The sequence below is a fragment of the Danio rerio genome, chromosome 7 (genome assembly GCF_052040795.2).
Source record: "Danio rerio strain M-AB ecotype USA chromosome 7, GRCz13ab, whole genome shotgun sequence".
Lineage (NCBI taxonomy): Eukaryota > Metazoa > Chordata > Actinopteri > Cypriniformes > Danionidae > Danio > Danio rerio.
Window position 1 is genome coordinate 29,785,779 of NC_141027.1, and position 22,931 is coordinate 29,808,709.

The 22,931-nt window shown below is 35.9% G+C and overlaps 2 protein-coding genes across 25 annotated transcripts in view; one reads left to right on the forward strand and one right to left on the reverse strand.

Annotated features, from left to right (window-relative positions):
• Positions 1-5,070, reverse strand: part of vps13c (vacuolar protein sorting 13 homolog C) — a 96,245-nt gene extending 91,175 nt beyond the window's left edge. For all 24 annotated transcript variants that reach the window (XR_015495740.1, XM_087261206.1, XM_087261204.1 and 21 more), the window contains exon 1: positions 4,837-5,070. Coding sequence is in view for 23 of the 24 variants with exons in the window: in XM_087261206.1 (XP_087117332.1) it covers positions 4,837-4,936 (100 nt within the window). In the remaining variant the exon portion in view is untranslated. The remainder of the gene's footprint in view (positions 1-4,836) is intronic.
• A 4,070-nt stretch (positions 5,071-9,140) lies between these two features.
• Positions 9,141-13,656, forward strand: LOC100538327 (serine/threonine-protein kinase pim-2-like). Its single transcript, XM_087261309.1, has 9 exons — positions 9,141-11,087; positions 11,252-11,404; positions 11,618-11,809; positions 11,975-12,066; positions 12,272-12,322; positions 12,472-12,850; positions 12,951-13,127; positions 13,270-13,358; positions 13,442-13,656. The coding sequence occupies exons 1-9, from the start codon at positions 10,772-10,774 to the stop codon at positions 13,514-13,516; spliced, it is 1,524 nt and encodes a 507-aa protein (XP_087117435.1). The 5' UTR covers positions 9,141-10,771; the 3' UTR covers positions 13,517-13,656.
• Positions 13,657-22,931: the final 9,275 nt, after the last annotated feature.

The following is a 22,931-nucleotide window of genomic DNA, read 5'->3' on the forward strand; positions in this document are numbered from 1 at the left end:
TGAAAATAGAAATGAATTCTACGTTCAATGTTAAAACACTTCAATTTTGATTTTAGGGTTAACATTATAAATGGCTGTTTCTAAAATGTGATAAAATTGTAGCAAAAGGTATAAAAAAATGTGGTCAGAATTGCAAATCTTTTGACATTTTCTTACCCTGTGCTTTTTTGTTATATTTTACAATTATTACATATTAATTATAATTAGTGCTAGGAGAAGATTAATCATCATTAATCTAATCCAAAGTAACTGTTTTTTTCACAAAATATACATGTGTGCGCTGTGTATTTATACAGAATATATAAATACACACACACCCATGAATATATTTGAGAAAAAATTATATTTAGATGTAAAATATATATTGTATATGTAACAAATTATATAAAAATTTGTATATCTATGTGACAAAAAAAAAAAGAGTATAGGTTTGTTTTTATGTACGTGTTATAGGGCATCACAGTGGCTCAGTGATTAGCACTATCGCCTCACAGCAAGAAGGTCGCTGGTTCAAGTCACGGCTGGGTCAGTAGGCATTTCTAAGTGGAATTTTCTTCCTGCGTGGATTTCCTCTGGGTGCTCCGGTTTCCCCCACAGTCCAAAGACATGCGCTATAGGTGAATAGAATAAACTAAATTGGCGTAGTGTATGAATATGTGTGTGAATGTGAGAGTGTATGGGTTTTCCCAGTATTGGGTTGCGGCTGGAAGGGCATCTGCTGTGAAAAACATATGCTGGAATAGTTAAAATAAGGGACCCTTAAATAAGGGACTAAGCCGAAGGAAAATGAATGAATAAATGTATGTATTATTACATATACATAAATAGATAAAACACACACACACACACACACACACACACACACATACTGTATATTATGTCAAAACAATCTTTTATTTTGGATTTTCTTTTATTATTGCAATTCATTTTTGCCCAGCACTTATTGTTTTTATCTAACACTATTCATCAATGAGATCAACACTACATTTGGCTTTTAGGGTCATCATTTTAAAAGTCTTCTCCCAGCATGTGATAATGGTGTAGAAAAAAGGCAAAAACGGTTAGTGCAAATTCAATATCGGAGGTACTGAGTGTGAAATTATTTAGATTTTTGTTCTTGCATGTTTTTCTCATAATTCTGAACTTTTTTCTGACTTATCTCAGTCAACACTTTATCACAACTGAGTTCATATCCCACAGTGCTGTATTTATCTGAGATCAGAACTGCAGGAAACCACAACACAGCCCACAAACTCACTACTGTGATGTGTGTATTCGAAATTCAGGACTTCATTTCATAATTGTGAGACAACTCAGAATTGCAAGAAAGAAATCAGTACTGTGAGATTAACAATTAAAAGCTAATCACTTTTGTATGTTTAGTTCCAATATAGGTCTACATGCACTATATCCAAGCATTTAAATATCTAACTCCAAATTTGTAATTTCACCAGTGTCAAAGATAAGAAATGTTACCATTAATAACATAAAGACATTCATTAAAATATGATTTGCCATTTTTGACATTGAGGATAATTGCACTGGCATTACAGAAAGGAAATAAATGTCAGCCAGAGCAGCCTATCTGATGCTGAGATAAAAGTGTCACCATATCAAACGGCATGCTGACAAAATAACAGCGTGCTCGTGCTGATCTGGCCGAGGACTGGCTAAACCCCTGTGGAGTTTCACACCTATGAAAGCGGAATGTTCATTATGCTGGATTAAAACAACTCCCTCGACTCATTCACTCATTTTAACACCTGCTGCTGACCATTTTATGTTTTTAAATTAAATGAAAAATTAACATTTTCCCCCGTAGTGCGTGACCTACATTTAATGGTAATAGGTCATTGATAAAGATACAAATCTAGGGCAGGTCTTCTTGTTTCTAATCCATTGGTTATAGATTTGATTAGAGATGCACCGATCCCTATACTTGGATCAGATATTGGTTCGATATCACATATTTTTGCTGGATTGGGTATTGGCCATCTGGAGTATAGAGGGTTATTACCTGCTCCTCATACAAAGTAGGCCTAACTGAAATTTTAAATTAGAAAAGGCTCAATAACCAAATACATTGGACAGATCCTCAACGCACTGATTTGCTCCCTTTATGCTGCTGTTTTGGAAGTGTCACAATGAGTTTCTGTTCTCTCATCCTTCCGACTGAGTTTATTTTTTCCGAGGGGAAACCTTTCAGTGCTGTATATAGTTCGTAAAGCTCATTGTGGTCAAGTTTATTCAGTTAATAAAAATGAAACTAACAGGCTCAATATGGATTGTCATTAACAATACATTATTTAGCCTAATATAGACTTTTCTGAAACAGTGAATATTTCACTTTAATTTTATTTAAATTAGTTTTTTATTTAACAGACCTGTTTGGGTTTTGGTGCTGAAGCATATAAGCGGCCCTTGTTTTGAATTTCACCTCAAATTCGTTCTTCTTGTTTATTTTGTACAAATGAAGATATATTATTAGAGTTTATTAGCAGAACTATAGAAACAGCATTACGTAAAAAAAGAGCCACAGTATCGGGATTGGATCTGTATCGGTCAATATTCAGAATTTTGGTATCAGGATCAGACTGATTTAAAAAAATGGTATCGGAGCATCCCTAGATTTGATATTGAGACATGAGCATTATAAAAGAAAATTATGTTGCAGGGGTGAAGTTTTAGCAGACACAATGAATGAAGAAATCCTGCATAATACACCATCAAGAAGTCCTTCATTTTCATTGGAGGATCTAATTTGATTTTTTGTTTATTACGATGTCAGGATAAATTGGAAGCACAGAGCTGTATCAATCATAATTTGAAATACAACATGCATTTACCAAAGAGAAAAGGTGAACCTATTTTTAATCCAAAGGATTTTGGTTATTTAAATGAGCATGGCTTCGAACACTCCTTTTAATTTTACAGTAAATTAAAGAATCTAGGTGGAGTTGTTTCAGCCATGAAACATCCAGCTAAGTGACTACAATGACACATCAGAAAGTTTGATATGTGACTCCAATTAAAGTATACTAACTAGAAGATAAACAGAGCAAACAGCCATATTTGCATATAAACAAACAAACGCTGACAGTAAATGGTGCACAAAAAATAAACATTAACCATAAGTATAGAATTCATGGGACATTCAGAGGGTCATATCCCAGAGTAGGGCTGAACAATATATCGTTTAAGAATCCATATCGGAGTTTGTGTATCTGCAATAGTCGCAGGATTAGATTCAGATGAAAAGACAAAGATATTTAAAACAAAAAAAAAACTATTTTAATCATTTATAAAATGATGACCGTATTATTTTACATTTAATTGCTCAATTTGTGTATCCTGTATACAGTTTGACACCATAAAACCATAAAGCACTGTTTATTTTGCTTTTATTTTTGCTCTGATGTATTTATAAATGCTTGTTATGTGTGAAATTTTATGCTGATGCACTGCACAGAAAAAGACTTGATCATTCCAGTCGATCTATATTAAAGAAATCTTTCCAATTAGAGCTATTAAATCATCTGCTGAAATTAAATTCATATAGTAATATATGTATTTCGCATAGAGCAATAATAAACAGTTATTACCAATATTGTTTGTTTATTTATTATAGCTAACTCATTTGATTCATGGGCGACACTGTGACTTAACAGTCACCTCACAAAGACACATTCCCAGGTGGAAAAGTTGGCATTTCTGTGTGGAGTTTGCATGTTCTCCCTGTGTTGACGTAAGTTTCCTCCGAGTGCTCCGGTTTCCCCCACAGTCCAAAGACATGCGCTATAGGTGAACTGAATAAACTATATTGGCCATAGTCCATGTGTATGTTTGAGCGTGTACTGTATGAATGTTTCTCAGTACTGGGTTACAGCTGGAAGGGCATCTGCTGTGTAAAAAATATGCTGGATAAGTTGGCGGTTCATTTCGCTGTGGCGACCTTTGATTAATAAAGGGACTAAGTTGAAGGAAAATGAATGAAAGAATGAATTTGATTCATTTATTACAAATATTACAGTTGCATAAGTTAAGAAGTGCATAAAATTCCTTTTATTCCCCAAAATAATATATAACAAATAATTCTAATGTAAAATGTTTGACACTGTGTATCTCTAAAATAAGAACATTAATAGTGTGGGTCAGAGGAGCAATGGGATAAATCTGCAATAATATCCTGCATCAGGCTTTTTCAAGCAGTTATTTAGAAGCGTTTCAGTGATATTTAGCAGCTGTTTCTAATGGCTCCAGAACTTAATTCCCAGATTAAGTGGGTAAGTGTGCAGCACAGAAATTCATAGAGAATTGTATGGCATTTATTTTGTTGTTCCTCAAGGTGTGGTCCACTTCACCTTGAGCTTTACTTGCACACATTCATCACAACAAAACAAACAAAACAAGCCTACAATACAGACTGCTTGCATTCAGCAGCTCAGCTAATCGTCTTGAACCATTTTCTGTTTGTCTTATCAAGAAGACAATCGTTTCATTTATCTAATGCAAGCAGGAACTTGAGTAATGACCATGACAGCTCTTTTTTTTACACAGTTAGGGCGGGAAACACTACAAATATTAAAAGCAAACAATGTAAATAACGTTAACAGTTATATTCCTCGCCTCAGAAAGCAAGCAACTTAACAGCCTGCCAATCTTACAGAACAGAAACAATTATGACCGATAGTCATTTGTGGACACTGTAAAAAATGTCCGTATTAACGTGCACTGAACATCGACACATGACATTTTGTAATAAACAATAATTCGCAGAGAGGGAAACGCGTTTGTTTGCACTGATGTTTACAGGCAGTTTGACGAATATACGCTTACCTCCCCATATGCCAATCTTGAGCTGCGACTTGTCCAGGTTTTCCACATAATCTCCAATAAACCTGTTTAAAAGATCACTGACTAAAGACTCGAAGACCATGATGAGTCGAGAACGACAGCGACCCTGTCGCAGAAAACACGCTAAAATGACACAATCCGCATTTGCTAAGGTTACTTCCCTCGCAGTGTGACAGGCGTTCACGAGATCGGTTCATCCGGCGATCCACTCACACTGTCTGCGCCAGGGGTCTCCGAACACTTATCATTAACAGGCTGAGTAGTTGATACAAGAACGTGGATCACAAAGCGAAAGTGTGGTGAGGTAACTCATAGTCATTTGTTTACCAAATGAGAAACTCTTTAGAATATTTGATTAATTGATTTATGTGCAAGATATATCATTACTGTTTGCTTTAGTTGTTTTCCCTTAAGGATAATACATTTAAGTTATAGTTTACCAAGATGTAAATGTATGTACTGAAGATACACGTTTGATGATATACGTTATATATGTCCCAAATTATAAAAGAAAACATTAAAATATGGTTTTAATATTTAGCATTATGGTTTGTTATTTGTATGTCATTTGTGGTGGAAATTATTAAAAGTTATTTAAGTTTCTCTTTCTGTTGTTGTTGTATTAAAAATACAAGAAACCCACGCGAACATTATAATAAGGAGAACATGCAAATTCCACACAGAAATGCCAACTGACCCAGTCGAGGCTCAAACTAGCGACCTTCTTGCTGTGAGGCGACAGCACTACCTACTGCGCCACCACGTTGCCCATAATTCATTCATTTTTGAAAATATTAAAAGGATATTTTACCCCCAAATGAAAATGTATTTATCATTTACTCACCCTCACATGGTTCCAAACCTTTATGGGTTTCCTTTTTCAGCTGAACACAAAAGAAAATATTTAGAAAATTGTTATAAACTTGAAACCGTTGATTTCCACCGTTTATGTTATTCCTACTAACTTCTTTTGTGTTCAACAGAAAAAAGGAACTCAAACAAGTACAGGATGAGAAAATTATGACTTAATTTTCAATGCTGGGTGAACTATCCATTAAATAAATGCTCCAAAATGAATACATATCTTATTTCTCACATGCATTATATAATAAATCATAATAATCACTACCAACTTTATATGGCTTTAAATAATTTAATAAAAAATGCCTTGATTATACAAAATTGATTGCATAAATTTAGATTTAAGGACCTGACTGTGACTGTGATAGCGTTTATTTTCTGTCACACTCTCCTATTTGTCTTCTGGCTGTGGTTTTCTTTTAGGGACAAGTTTCCAAGCTCTTTCTGGTGCACGTGGTCTGCTTGAAATCTGTTTACAAGTTGATCTTATGATGTTTGAGCACATAGAGGCTTTTTTGTGTTTGTGCTGAAGGTTTTAAGTCCAAACATTTTGTCTTAAACCTCAAACCTTTAATTATTAGATATTGAAATACACAAGCTCTTCTTTCCTACCATACTATAGAGCTAATAATATGCCAAAACAATCTGAATTTGAATTGTGTTCATTTGAATTATTGACAATAGTTAAAGAGACTAAGCCTAAAAGAAAACAAATTAATAATAAAAAAATATATTTAGCAGAAAGTAGGTGGTGAACAACAGGGAAGAGTAGACGATCACAGAAAAGTCAAACTAAGCACTTTGGCCAATCACAGAGCTGTGGAGTATAGCTATTTCTGCACTGAATTTTGTAGAAAATCTGCAGATTTATGCTGTATGATTTTAGGAGTATTATAACTAAAACCTTAATATATGAAATAAAAAATAATACTTTTATAACTTATATTTAATGTTTACAATGCAAATCCAGTTAGATCCACATTATTTGGTAAACAAAGCAAGTCTCTTATATAATATATCTGCTGAAAGACAGATAATATGAATTTACAAACTATATTGTAGACAAATATTGAATATACTGAAATTATTTTAAAAACCGAATAAATATAAATTTACACACATTTACACAAGTAAATAAACCGAATCAATGATGGGCTAAAAATCTGCATAATTCTGTGGAATTCTGCAGTTGCAGATTCCGTGTGGGCCTACCTTTATAATGTAACCTCTGATGGGTTATTTCAGCAGACACAGGGCTCTTACACTTTACCAAAGTCACATTTAAAGACTTTTCAAGCTCTTTCTAGGTGCACTTTCAAACTGTCCCAGCATTTTACAACTGTGGTAAATGACATATTTGCATGCACACACTTTTTCAGCAAATTAGATAAGATGTTATTTGTTACAATTTGAAACTGTATTTTTACAAACTGGATATTTGCCGTCTAGGAATTCAGAACACAAAAAAGTTTGAAAATACGTCTACAAAAGAATTCAGCCTTGAAAAATTAAGTTTTCTTAAATTTCAGATGTTCAATAATATTCAAGTTATGAAATTCAAATAAAAAAAATTCAAACTAAACTTTTTTAGCGGCATATAAAAATTCATTTTTTTTTCAAATACAATTAATGATAGTTGAAATGAACACAATTCAAATTCAGATTGTTTTGGCATATTATTAGCTCCATAGTTAATGATGAGGTCTCTATATTGCCCACTATTCTTACAGACCACAAAGCTATTTTTCTGGGCATACGTCAAGGTTGTCCTATTTCAGCCTTTCTTTTCTTACTGGTAACACAAACTATGGCCCTGCATATTAAAAGAGATAGATTTTGTGGTATTAGATTTTTAGAGACAGAACTAAAAGTTTCTCAGTTTCTCAGTTAGCTGGCGACACTGCCATTTTTCTACAAAATGAAATTAAAATTAAAACTGCTATTGATTGCCTCAATCTTTTTTCGTCTGCATCTGGTTTATGTTTAAATATTAAAAAATGTGTAGTGTTCTCTCTGAAAATATGCAATGATACTAATATATATGGTATTCCAGTGAAGGAGATGGTAGAATATTTGGGTCTAAAATTTGTAAAGATCAAAAAGAGAGAAGTAAACTGAATTTTACACCAATTATTAAGAAAACAAAACAAACATTAAACTTATGGTTAATGAGAGATTTGTCAATTAAAAGAAAAACATTATTAGCCAAAACAGAAGTTTCGTCACGTTTAGTATAAACTGTTAAAGTCAGAATTATTAGCCCCGCTGTTTATTTTTATTGTATAACTATGGTTTATTCTGTAAACTATTGAAAAATATAGCCTAAAGGGGCTGATAATTTTGACCTTAAAATGCTTTTTTTAATAAAACAAAATAATGATATTATATTGATGATACAGTTATTCAAAAGGAATAGACAACTTTTAATTATTGTGAATTTATTTCAATTACAAGATCCCCATAACTGCTAAAGAATTTGCAATAGTATTTGATGCAATTTCTAGTGGACTTGTTTAGCTCTTATTCGGTAATGTATTCACTGAATCAAATCTTTTGCTTAGTAATCAGTTAAGTATCAATGGTGTGAAAATTATAGACAATAAATTGAATAACTGTTACATTAAAAGGTTTTGCAGAACTACATTGTTGCCTAAATGCAAATCTTTTTAAAATTCCTTATTTGAGCGAATTGAGTGGAAAAAAAGTTTAAAACTTACCTAGTAAATACTGTCTCACCAATAAAGTTAAAGAAGTGACATATAAACTAATACATCTAATTTATCCAGTGAAACAAGTTGTTACAATTTTTTTGAGACTTAGAATCTACGTGCACATTTTGTGAATTAGAGGAGGAATTGATAAAACCTGTTTTTTTAAATGCACATATACCCAAATGTTTTGATTTGATGTTGAATATCTTATATCTAAACTTACAAAATTAAAAATTTAGTTTTCTTGTAAATTTATTTTTTTAATATGCAATAGTAATAACAAAACTGTGGAGCAAAATTTGTTTATAATAACAATATTAATTTATTCAATATTAAATATTAATTTTAATGGTAATATATAGGAAGTACCGTGTACACAAACAAAAATGGTCCAATGATAGGCCATATATTTTTTTGTTTAAAAATGATTTTCAGCATTATATTGAAACCCTAAAAGTCATAAAAACATAAAAAAGCTTCAAGGATGTGTGCAATTATGGATTCATTTTCTTATGCAAATATTTTTGTGGTTTATATATACCTGTAATTTATTTTGTTTGTTTTTTTATTCTCTACTGCAGAGGTCTGCAAACTTGTTCCTGGAGGGCCGGTGTCCTGCAGATGTTAGCTTCAACCCTAATCAAACACACCTGAACAAGCTAATCAAGGTCTTAGGTACACTTGAAACATCCAGGCAGGTGTTTTGAGGCAAGTGGGAGCTAAACCCTGCAGGGACACCGGCACCCCAGGACCGAGATTGGTGACCCCTGCTCTACTGATTTGTTCCTTTGATGTGAAAAAAAAATAAGTATTGTATTCCTCATTTTTGTATGCTATTGTTCTTGTTATGCAAAAAAAAGGCTGAAAAACACTAGCTGTCTACACTAGCTGAAACACTTTTTCATTGGCTGAAAAACACTAGCTGTTCATAGCCTATTGGCCACATAATGGATGCAATTTTCTGGTGTTCAGCTCAAGCAATGTGAGCATCCAAACCATTAATTTATTCACATAAAAATATAATGTTCAAACATCTGTCTGTGTAATAAGATGTAATTCTTCTAATACGTTATTTTTCAGTGGCACAATGTTTTTATTTTTTGTTCTGATCCTCTAGATAGAGTAACCTTTAAAGTGATAGTTCACACATAAATTACAATTTACACTCTATTTACTCACCCTCAAGTGGTTTCAAACATTGACAAGTTTCTTTTTTCTATTGAACACTACAGACTATTTTGAAGAAAGCTGAAAACCTATAGGGTGGCACGGTGGCTCAGTGGTTAGCACTGTTGCCTCACAGCAAGAAGGTTGCTATAAACGCTGCTTAAATACAGCAGAATTTTTAACTTAAACTGCGGTAGAGTGTAGTTTCAAGCCTAGTTAATCACATGAAACATAAAATTCAAGGTCAGTTGATAACTAAAAAAAATGACACACTCAAATCCATAGTGTTTTGAGATATATATATGAGAGAGAGTGTGCTCTGTGGACTTGGTGTGTGTTTTCGGTAGAGTTTGAAAAAATGGGCTATATGCAATCATGGTCTTATAAAAAAAACATTCAGAAATTGATTTAAAAATTGATGCCCAAAAAGTGCTTAGTGCTGGACAAAGCCAGAAAGTGTGAAAAAGAGTGGCTGGAGATTGTTGACACCCGTTACAAGTTAGATCAAAACCAGGCCGAGCTTCATAATTTAAACAAACATTTTGAAATATATTTTATTTAATTAAAATTGTTTCCTGAAAAACACACGTCCTCTAACCTATAAGGAAAATGAAAGGAAAATACTAGATTCAGTAGATTCACATTATTATGTTATTAAATCCCATCCACACATCTCTACTCTAATTAATTTCTGACTTCAATTCCTTATACATTAAATATACATACAAAAAGAAATAAAACTCTTCAAGTAGACTACTCCCACTGAGATCATGAAGTAATGTGGACTATCAGTTCTCTTCAGATACCATGATATTTGCCGCCCTCAAGTGGTTGAGAAAGAGAATTCAACCAATAAGAAAGTATTAGCGACGCAGCATTATACTGCAGAAGTACGGAATTAAATATTTATAAAAGTGTTTAAACAAGTATTAAAACAAGTAGATTTACATTTATAATATGATTTAATATTTATTTTAGCTTTATTTTAGGCATTACTATAAGAATTGTCAGGTATAATGTATGCAATATGTAGTTCAGCAAATTTTAAAACAAAACAAATTGATCTCAAGGTCTTTCTATTTGATGTCATAATTAGAACGTCAAAGTGGAATGTTAAGGCTTGACGGTAATTTAGTTTTAGTGGGTAGTTTGGAGTGAGACAGTGCGTTTGTTTTATCATGGGTCAGCGAATTTCTTGTCTGAATATAGCGACAGAGTCGGAGTGTGTGTACAGTTTACATCCTAGTACACCACTTCAGTTAAATAATGACACGCCTCCTCAAGAAAACCATCAGCTTGATGAGAGCCGTGTCGTTCCTTGTGAGGAAGATGGAGGGAGTTTGGTAAAGGAGAAAAAGAAAGAGAAGAAAAAAACGAGTTTTTGGAGAAAGCTGTTCCGCTTTTCACGCCAAAGAACTGGAAGGGGTAAAAAGGTGGAGCAGGTGGACAGTGAGAAGGTGAAGCCAGTCACCGAAGCAGAACCTTCTACTGATGGTAAATCCCTTTATTTTTTGTGTGACTGGAATTTTTTTTTTTATAAAAATGATCACCATAGCTTTAAAATATTGTCTCTGCAAATATATGTATTTGTAAAAGGATTGAAACGTTTCTGTGTGTTTTAATTAAAGTAAATGTTGAATGTATGTACCCCTCTTTAGATCAAACCTCAGTAGGAAACATCCCAAACCCTGTTGAGCATCATGACAACCAGCAAGCTCCTAACAGCCTTGAGGTTCCTTCCTCCATCATTGACCTGCAAATACAGGAACAGTGTGAGAATGTGGAGCTGGAGGAAGAAACGTCTACTGATGGTAAATCTCTTCATCTTTTGTGTTTACTGAACTTAATCATTAAAGAAGATCATCATAGCTTTAAACATTTGCAGAGTTCAAATGTTCAGATGTGCAGATGTTTGTGTATCTGAATTCTTCAGTTTTGTCTTTGTAAATACTATAAATGTATTATTTGTAGCAGTATTGAAATGTTTGTGTGTTTATATATAATTGTTATATTTTTCTCTTTAGATCCAACTTCAGTGGAGACCATATCTTCTGTAGAGAGTTATGGTCCTCAGAACACTCCCAACAGTAGTTTTGAGATTCCTCTCTTCGCTGTTGACGAGCAAATCCAGGAGTTTCCAGATGATCTGTCAGAGGAAGAAACTGTGTGTCCTCTGGCAGAAAACCCAAGCCAAGACATGGTCTTGATTATTGGGAGTAAGTTCATATTAATTATGGCTGCTTGATGCTTTCACTTTTTGAAAGGATTAGATGTTTCTGCATTATGTATTAGTGACGTAATGGTGTATAAAGTGGTAATAAAGTTTAACTTTTGCATTGTAGAATATGAATCTGTCTCTAAAACTAATTATATTTGAACAGGCATGTGCTGGACCTACAACATGGGTGAGCTACTGGGAGAAGGAGGATTTGGTGCCGTATATGCTGGTGTCCGTGCCCATGATGGTCTTCCGGTAAATTTACATATATTTTTGCATAATCAACCTAACAAACTATATTTATGTGTTATGCTTTGTCTTTTGTTACACAATTAGAGCGCTTGATAAATGGTCAACCTGACCAAACATGCTACAAATTCATGACTAGAATTTCAACAAGGATTATTGAATGGCCTGAAGTAATCCTGTGCTAACTGTTATATTCTGTTTTGTTGATCAGGTGGCAATCAAGTTTGCCAAAAAAATGGAGGGCATGGAATATCTCTACGTTGTAAGTAGACTCATCTCCTCTAACTCTGTTTTTATTTTATTTTTTCAACAGTGTTAATCATAGACAGCAAACTATCTCTCAATAAACAAATTATAAACATGTTGTGCAAACCACCTTAATTTAACCATCCTAAAAACTCTTTCCACTAGCCTGGCCTTCCAGAACTTGTACCACTTGAAATCGGCCTCACACTTATGGCAAACAAGGGTCCCAGCTCACCCAACATAATCGAGCTGCTGGATTGGCAGGACTTTCCAGACCATTATATAATGGTCCTGCAGCGCCCTTCACCATGCCTGAGTGTGTTCAAGCTTTTGGAGAGCTGTGGCAACATCTTTGAAGAAAGGTTTGCTCGGTATGTGATGCGCCAGGTTATCGAGGCAGCTGAGACCTGCTGCCGGCGCGGAGTATTCCACAGAGATATAAAGTTGGAGAACTTGATCATCAACACACAAACCATGGATGTCACCTTGATTGACTTCGGCTGTGGGAACCTGTTCCACGAAACAGAGTACCACACTTTTAGTGGTATGTACAGTATTAAAACTTTAGTGTCATGGCACACAAGCTGCTGAATACAGTAAAAACAAACTGTTGTAACTCAGACATGCAAATCTCTTTCCTCCAGGCACAGAGATGTACTGCCCTCCAGAGTTTTTCGAAACGGGCAAATACTTTGCACGGCCAGCAACCGTGTATTCGCTTGGAGTGCTGCTATACACTATGGTGTGCGGATATATGCCAGACTACACGGATCGGGAAAAGATGCAGCACTGGCTCTGGTATCTGCCGTCTTTGTCTTGTGGTAAGAACTTGAAAAAATTGTAACAATCAAACAAAAAAGTGTCTGACAAAGCCACTTGGCTCAGCTGTCCAAAATGCCATCAGGAGAAGTGTAATGTAAAGGATGTTTAAAGTAATAGTCAAACAGTAATCCTGTCTTTCAGAATGCAGTCATCTCATAAATGCCTGTCTGCATCCCGATCCCAGCGAGAGGATACAACTGGAGCAGATTCTCCTCCACGACTGGTTTACGGTACCTATGATCTACAAAAACTTTTCAAAATGTCAGTTTTTTTGAGGACAATAAACCTGATTTTGTTTTTGTTTTTGCTTTAGATCTCACCATCAGACATGGAGGATGAGCGCCCGGTCCTGGTCATGCAGGAAGAGCTTATTAGCCAGGCATGCTAACACCAGTGGCCTCACCACCTCTCCAGTCCTTTGCTTCTTGCTAATGTCTGGTGTCAGAGCTTGCAGCAGCAATATTTGTGTCTTGCAGTGTTGCTGCCAAAAATGTATTGTTGAATTGAAATAAAATTGTGTCAATTGAACTGTTGTGTTTGTCATGTTTTTGTCCATTTATTTGCTGAATTAGAATTAGAGTTTGCATTAAGCCTAGTAAGACCATGATTAACTAGTACAGGTGTATTTTATTATGAAAGAAGCTAAAAAAAAAGAATATTGTGGTCCTCCAGGAGCTGGATTGGACATAGTAAGCAGTAAGGGATGTGTATTTATATTGCACATTTATTGTGTATGACCATACACCCAAAGAGCTTCACAATCATGAGGGGGGTCTCTCCTTACCACCACCAGTGTGCAGCATACACTTGGATGATGCGATGGCAGCCACAGGACAATGGTGCTAGTTCGCTCACCGCACACCAGCTTTTGGTGGAGCTTCAGTGAATAACTGGTCTTGGGCTGCAGGGTGATATGGCTGTGGTTGTGATATTTCTGCACTATGAATATATACAAGTGAGAAACTGCATTCTACATGATGCCCTGGTTGCTGACTTGTGTCACTGAAAGAGACATATCAGTCTTTAAAATGATGGAAGCATTGATCTATAGATAATTCAATATCTGCATCAACACAACAACAACAAAAAAGCATGTTTGGAAGTATTAGCAGAATAATAAAAATTATTTTAAAATAGAAAGGAATGTGGTTGAGAACAAGCTGATTAAGCCATAGAGATGAGTCCTTCTAAAAGATTGTATGTGGTAGAGACGTCTCTCATAAAATAAAACATTGATTATAATCTCAAGTTTTTAGTTGAAAATGTTTAACACAAAGGTCAGTTAACAAATGGGCTATAAGCACACAGACTTTTAATTTCAGTCAGCCAGCCCCAGGGTTTCCGGTTAATTGTCATCCCATACAAAATCGCTGCGTTTAAGATCTGATTTCTAAATGCAGTCGTCATTTGCTTTATACATTTAACACAAATTTAGTTTATGAATATTGATCTTTTTATCAAAGTTGTTGCAGTCATGATGACCGATCACATGGCGTCATCATCATTTATTTATTTTTTCATTTATTACAACAAAACATTTACAAATAAAACAGAAAACAGTCTCTACAAACTATAGTTCCTTTTTAAACAATAAGGGAGAATTATGAATAACATATAACAAATGCATGAGAGAAATAAGAGGAAATGAGAGGTTAACATAAACATAAAAACGAACAGGTCTATTAAATACATAGTAATAAGTATAAATTCTAGGAGTTAAACATCAATCTTTAGGCTAATACTTCTTGTTTGAATATGCTAAAAAAGGGTTTACATATGTGTACATTTATAGATATAAAATTTTCCAACGTAAAAAGCAAAACAAGGTGTTTTGATTAGGTCTTAATAAATGAGATTATTTTGGATAATGAAAGCATTTTCAAAAAAGCGTTTTAATCCAAAAAGATTGTGTTGAAAAGAACAAAAGGTAAAATAAGTGAGCTATGTAGAAGTTTCCCAGAAAGAGCAGGTAGCCTTTAAACTGCTAGACAGGAAATAATATATATATATTTATATTATAATAATAAAACCATTTTATAATTATTTAGTAAAATAGTTCTTTAACTTAATTTGTTAAGAGAGCTTTAGGGTGGCAGACTGGCAGGATCAATGATGATGATTTTCTTATTTCAAGTCTGTAAGACTTATTTGAGTTCATATTTAGGTTATTCACTAAAATATACACTAAAATATATCATTTAAATCGTTCATGGAGATGAATGCAGTAAATAGTCTGTATAAAAAAGTTAAAAATAAACCTGTGCAAACAAGCTAACCTTTATAACCAGATTATTTAACAAAAGATGATTACTGCAGTAAAATATTTGTGGTCTTTTAATAAGCAAGATGTGTGCAAGAAAGAGAGGGTGTGAAAAGTGAATTGTTTGTTTTGAAACTTTTGAATCGGAATTTGTCCATGTATAAACATAAACCCAAAATACACGTGTTTGTTGTCATGTAGTAAACTTGGCCAATCGTGTAATATCGGTGTCGTCATCAGAGCTCCTGCAGTCGCTCTTCAGAAGCTGCACGGTCTGAGTCTGCCGTCTGATCTCGGAGCGCTGTCGCGGTACTTTGATGCCACATGTGACAGTCACGTGGCGTCGGCGCAGCATCAATCCGAACAAGATTTCTAACCAGAATGCACCGCTTTAAGACAGATTTCGATCGATCTGCGCAGCGCTGCATAAAGTCGAACGCACCTTATAACTTGGAAAAGCCAGTGAGGGTATGATATATGGATGTCATATGGGAGTAATCGCGCAGCAGGTGCTGCAATTTTGAGAGGTTCTGTCACCGACTTGGTCCCAGTCATTCCCATGGCTGGCCAGCAGAGGTCATCATCACCGGACTTCTAACATTACGTCATCCTCAAACACTGATTGCAACACACCTGCAGCACATCTCTATGATTACCCACGCACACACATATAAGCAGCCCAAACAATCACTTTAGTGCGAAGTCTTGTTCTGCCTTGCTGACATTACTGAGCATTCATCTCCTTGCCTGACCTCCCCGTTATTACCTGGACTGTTTCTTGGCCTTGCCTTGCCTTGCCTTGCTCTGCCTTGCCTTGCCTGCCCTGAACCCTGCCTTTTACCTCGACTTTGATCCACGCCACCTGCCTCTGACCCATGCCTGCTATCACTATCCTTGACAGCCAGCCGCCAGCCTATCGACCCAGTATTACTACGTTTTATGTGAGTTCGCACACCAGTACCTACTGTGTGCTTGTTATTATACAGTGTTTAATAAATATACTGCAAATGGATCCCTCTGTGTCAGACTCCTCGTTACAGGTTCATTCAAAGGGAAAATTGTTCAGACAAAAATACACAATTCAGGTCTGTAAGAGCCATTATGTTTGTTGTAATGCTGTTTTTGACCACTGGGTGGAGTGTGGATTTGGAGGAGTATATAGGTAGACATAGACTTAGAACAGCAGGTGTGTAATTAGAGGGAAGCACAACATTTTTTGACCGTGTTTGGAAAGACCTTTGTGGAGGCATTCAATGTAATTTTTATGAGCATTTATGTACCAAACTGTGAGTGGAAATTGAGCCATAAGAACTGTTTGTTAAAAAAAATAAACCTGATAAGCAGTATTTGGAAGATTATTCGTTTGTTGAGATCTCACGCGTCAGAAACAACCCTACAACACCTCAAGTGACAAAATGGTCATTTGTGTCACTACATTTGTCAAAAAAAATGGCTTCTTTGTGGATCATCATGCATCATTTATGGACTTTCTTGAGGAGCAGCTGTGATGAACTGAATGAATGAAACAAAGGTATGTGTAGCGCTACTTAATGAATGACTTTGTGAGCACACAATAGCGTAAATTCAATGCATTGGTTGCTTAAGTTTTAAAGTTGCTATGAAAGCAAATGATTTTAATTTGTAAATATGAGTTTAATAAATTGTGATGATGATGGTGCGGCTACCTGTGAACAGACAGAGACTATTGTGCTGTTTGAGAAGGTTGAAACAGAGCATGTGAGGGAAAAGCGGCTCCTTAGGCTCACTCCTAAGGCATTATTGGAAAAATTAGAAACTCTGCAAAAGACAAAAAAGTGTAAACTAAGCAAGGCAAAGAACTTAATGGCTATTATAAAGGATTTTATGTCCAACCAAGAATTTGAAAAGCAGGTGCAGTGTTCTTTTGAGAAATTCATCAAATTGAGAGACGAAACAAAGGAAATGCACAATTCCGTGATGGTTCTTTTGCCCAGTGAAGAAAAGGAAAAACAACAAACATGGTTCAATGGAAAAATGTTGATTTTCCATGAGTTTGTAGATGATGTTGAGAAATGGTTGAGCGCTGAAAGTCAAGTTTCATGTTCTGGTGTGGATGAAAGGGTATGTCAAGAGGATGTTAATCCAGATGATAGCGTTTCCAACATCTCCTCATGCAAAACAGGAGCCGGTGACGATGGAGACTGTGCATTATCAATTGTACCAGTTCAAGTCAAATCCAGTAAGGGACAAACGGTAATTTAAACCTATGCATTTTAGGATCCTGGCAGTTCTGCCACATTTTGTTCAGAACGCTTAATGCACAGTTTGAAATTAAAGGGAAAGCAAACTAATATTGTTTTGAAAACAACGGGCATTCAAATGGCTGTTAATAGCACGGTTTTGACTGGATTGGAAGTGTCTAACCTTCTTGATGACACCTTTTATAGTCTTCGAGAAGTCTTCACTCTAGAAAGAATGCCTGTATCCAGAGACAACACTGTCACTCAAAGGGATTTGGAAAATTGGCCATATCTGAAAGGTGTTGAGATTCCTCAAATTCCTGCTGATGTGGATTTGCTGATTGGAGCAAATGCTTCCAGGGTAATGGAGCCCTGGGAGGTTATAAACAGAAATGGAGATGGACCTTATGCAGTTAGAACCCTATTGGGATGGGTTGTAAATGGACCACTCCAAGGAAGCAGGAATATGGTCAAATGTTCAGGTGTGACTGTTAACAGGATTTCTGTAAGAACATTGGAGGATATGCTCAGTAAACAATACAATCATGACTTTAATGAGAATGCTGTTGAAAAGAAGGAAATGTCAAGAGAAGAGCATGCATTTATGGAAAAGGTAAGCAAGTCAATTGAGTTTCAAGATGGACATTATAAATTGAATCTTCCTTTTAGGATGGAAACTCCCATGTTGCCAAACAACCTTTGTGTGGCTAAACAGCGCTTAATTGGATTGAAAAGAAACTTTTAAATAAACAAGATTTTCCATCAAGAATATAAAGATTTCATGGATGAGGTAATTCAACATGGTTATGCTGAAATAGTACCGTTACATCAGTTAAAACAGGATGAAGGGAAAGTTTGGTATATCCCTCACCATGGGGTTTATCACCCCAAGAAGCAAACATTAAGAGTGGTGTTTGAATTTGGAGCTGCCTTTAAAGGTACAACATTGAATGATCAGCTTCTGCAGGGTCCTAATCTGACAAATTCACTGTTGGGAGTTCTTGTGAGGTTTCGACAAGAGGCAATTGCATTTATGGCTGATGTAAAAGCAATGTTTCACCAGGTTAAAGTTGCAGCAGAAGATACTGACTTTCTTCGTTTCCTATGGTGGCCAGATGGTTATATCAATCAGGACTCTGTGTTTCATACAGGATGAAAGTGCATTTGTTTGGTGCTGTGTCGTCCCCAAGTTGTGCTAGCTATGCTTTGCGTAGAACTGCAGTTGACAAAAAGTTGACTTTCCTGAAAAGGTAATTGACACAATTCACACAAACTTCTACATGGATGATTGTTTGAAAAGTGTACCTTCTGAGGAAGAGGCCATCTTGATGATCAAGGATCTCACAGATGTCTGCTTAGCAGGAGGTTTCCAGTTAACAAAATGGATCAGCAATAGCCATATTGTGCTACAAAGTGTACCTGAAGAACACAGAGCCCAGGGCAAAAATATGATGGATCTGGACCAGTTGCCAATGGAAAGAGCTCTTGGTTTGTGGTGGTGTGTTGAATCCGACACTTTCAATTTTAAAATAACTGGCAAATATCATCCTTGCACCAGGCGTGGTGTTCTGTCAAAGGTATGCTCTGTTTATGATCCTTTAGGATTTTTGGCGCCATTCACTCTTAAGGCAAAAATTCTCCTGCAAGAGTTATGTAGGATAAGATGTGGATGGGATGATCTGCTAACCTTAAATCTCCAAAGGCAGTGGTCTTTTTGGTTAAAAGAGTTTGGGAAGATTGCAGATTTCAAGATGGAAAGATGTCTAAAACCAGCAGGAATGGATGAACTTGCCAACGTTCAGTTGCATCATTTTGCTGACGCAAGTACACTAGGATATGGCACTGTGACGTACCTTAGGATGGAGACAAAACACGATGTCCACAAAACTTTCCTACTCAGTAAGGCTAGAGTAGCACCTTTGAAATCAGTAACTATTCCACATCTTGAACTGACAGCTGCTGTGCTTGCTGCTCGAGTGGACAAAATGTTAAGGGCAGAGTTGCAGTTTCCATTGGTGGATTCAGTATTCTGGACAGACAGTATGTCCGTGTTCAAATAAATAAAAAATGAGGACAAACGTTTTCTTACCTTTGTCGCCAACAGGATCTCTGCAATAAGAGAAATTACAACACCGTTACAGTGGCGATACTTACATACGTCTCAAAATCCAGCAGACTGTTGCTCCAGAGGTCTGAAAGCAGACCAGCTGGTAACAAACAGAGAATAGATCAATGGACCAAGTTATCTGTGGAAACCAGTGGAATAATGGCCAGCACAAATATTTGATTCTACTCTCAAAGCAGATGATCCTGAAGTCAAGAGGAACATGTGTGTAAATAGCACTCATGCAGAGATGTATAGTAACGAAGTAGAACTACTCAACTACTGTACTTAAGTACTAAAAGGCAGTATCTGTACTTTACTGGAGTATTATTTTTTTCTCCTACTTCCACTTTTACTTAAGTACATATTTTACATGAGTTTAATACTTTTACTCCGATAGATTTTTTTATGTGCTGCATCGTTACTCGTTACTAGGGGTGTCAAAATGATTGATATCAGTTCAGTAATAGGTCATACCCAGTTATTACGTGATGACGTCATTTATCTCCTATGAGCGATGTCGCAATACTATGGCGGAGGACGGAGGTGCGAGGGCGAGGCGGCACAGCATACCAGCCGCTAGTTCACTATTAGGGAGAAATGTTGTAAAACTTCACCTCTGCCTATCTCTCGCTCTCTCACTTTGGACATTTGACCCGCTGGCCAGTTTGTAAGGTAACTTTTCCTCTCTTCTTAGCTGTTAAAGCTGTGGATCCAGACATGAGCGTGCCAAGTTTTCTCCACTGTGTCTATTACCTGTGATAATCGCGTATTCTTCCCGCCATGGGTGAACAGCGCTTATATTTCTAAAGCCCTTTCTGTTGAGGACAATAACCAATCATAGCCGTGTAAGACCCGCCTGTCATCTCTCAAAAAGTAGGCGGAAAATATTTACATGAGTTTATTAGCTGTAAATGCTCGTGCTGTCTTCTGTGCATGAGTTTTGTTTGATACATCCAGAAAGAGTGTTTTTTTTGAGCAGGTCAAATTAAGGGCACAGTTCGTATATCTGACTGCTGTATTAAAGGACAAAATTTTATTACAAAAAGCCCTTTAACTGTCACACCAAGACAAAAGCAATAGAATTTTTTTTGATTGCATTTCTTAACTCCTAATGTCGCTAGTTAACACAATCCGTGCATTTTTATTCAACACATCACATTATTTCTAAAATATCAGCCTCTACCAAATGGTTGAGATGTTGGTTTATGGTAAAAGTACCAGAATTAATAAATATACTACAGAAAATATGAACTGTAAGACCAATTTCATTAAAAACATAATAAAAATAAATAAAAATTATTACTAAATCATAGCCATAAGCAGGATTTGAACGAAGCTGAAGTAGCTATTATTGTGTTCAGTCAAAGGCAACAGTTTAAAAAAAAAAACTGTAAGTTTTACCTGTTTTAAAAATAAGCCGAGAGAGCAAGCTGTATAAATTGGATCCTGTCTATCAAGACTGTATTTTGAGAGTAGGAAGACGATTGAGAAATGTGAGCAGAAGATGGCAGACTTGCCGCAGGAACGACTCCTTCCCAATTTGCCTCCATTTTCGAATGTTGGGGTGGATTATTTTGGTCCTGTGGAAGTTAAAAGAGGACGCTTTATTGTAAAACGTTACGGAGTCATCTTTACTTGCATGGCAAGTCGAGCAGTTTATATGGTAGTCGCCTACTCGTTGGACACTGATTCATGCATCAACACTTTTCGAAGATTTATCTGCAGACGAGGGCAAGTAACTCAAATAAGATCAGATAATGGTACCATCTTTGTTGGCGCAGAAAAGGAATTAAAGGAATCACTGAGATCATGGAATCAAAACAAGATTCAAAGGGCAATGCTCCAGAAAGGTGTCCAGTGGAGTTTCAATCCTCCAGGAGGTTCGCATTATGGTGTAATCTGGGAACGTGTAATTAGAATGGTCAAATGAATTTTGAATTCCATCCTACATCAGCAGATTTTGGATGATGAAGGATTCCATGCTGTCCTATGTGAAATTGAGGCCATTCTAAATGATCGCCCAATAACTAAGTTGTCAGATGACGCTAATGATTTGGAGCCACTTACTCCAAACCATCTTCTTCAGATGAAAGGTAAACGTATTACCACCTGGATTATTTGATAAATCTGAATTATACAGCAAGAGGAGATGGAAACAGGTCCAGTATATGTCTGACTTATTCTGGAAAAGATGGACAAATGAATATTTGCCTTTGCTTCAAGATTGGCAGAAATGGAATAAGGAAAGGAGAAACTTTGTTCCTGCTGACATTGCTGTCATTGTGGACTCGTCTGCCCCTCGAGGGTCTTGGTTAATGGGGCGAATTCTGGAGGTTTTTCCAGATAAAAATGGACTTGTTCGTTCTGTGCGAATACAAACTAAAACCAGTGTACTTGAGAGACCTGTGACAAAACTTTGTCTGTTGTATGACAGCATGGAAATATAATGGACTGATGGTAAAGACTGTTAAATTTTACATCTACACAGAATTGATTAATACAATGTTTATAGTGTTGATTTAATGGCTCTCTGTATGAACATTGTTGAATTGTTATGTCTACCTGCCATGTACAATTAGGGGCCGGGGTGTAAGAGCCATTATGTTTGTTAAAATGCTGTTTTTGACCACTGGGTGGAGTGTGGGTTTGGAGGAGTATATAGGTAGACAAAGACTTAGAACAGCAGGTGTGTAATTCAGACATCCCAAGTCTCCCGGAAGTTGCGGGAGTATCCCTGAAATGCATAGACACTCCCGGATGCCCGCAAATAAATGATAATCCCCCAAAAATATTTGCTTGTATTTGCAGAAAGACCCTATTAATGATGTATGTCAATCAGGATTTATGAAAGGGCGACACATTTCCAGTAATATAAGACTCATTTTAGATTTGATTGATTACAATGAAATAATTTTTGGATAATAGTTTTATTTTATTTGATGCATTTGATACAATTGATCATAGTTTTATGTTTAAGACTCTTTTTTTTTGGCTTTAAAGATTATTTTATAAAGGCTTTATTTAAACTAAATTAAATTATCACAAGGAAAAACATTGATTTGAAATCAAGAGGAGCATACAGTACGTCAAGGTTGTCCTATATTTCACCCTTTCTTTTCTTACTGGTAACACAAACTATGGCCCTGCATATCAAAAGAGATAGATTTTGAGGTAATAGAATTTTAGCGACAGAACTAAAAGGTTCTCAGTTAACTGA

What these genes read in the sequence shown, in the direction of transcription:
- LOC100538327 (XM_087261309.1), top strand. Translation starts at nt 10,772, where the DNA reads ATGGGTCAGCGAATTTCTTGTCTGAATATAGCGACAGAGTCGGAGTGT. An exon ending in AGCAGAACCTTCTACTGATG is followed by an intron (nt 11,088 to 11,251) that starts GTAAATCCCTTT and finishes ACCCCTCTTTAG; the next exon opens with ATCAAACCTCAGTAGGAAAC. An exon ending in TCCTCCACGACTGGTTTACG is followed by an intron (nt 13,359 to 13,441) that starts GTACCTATGATC and finishes TTTTTGCTTTAG; the next exon opens with ATCTCACCATCAGACATGGA.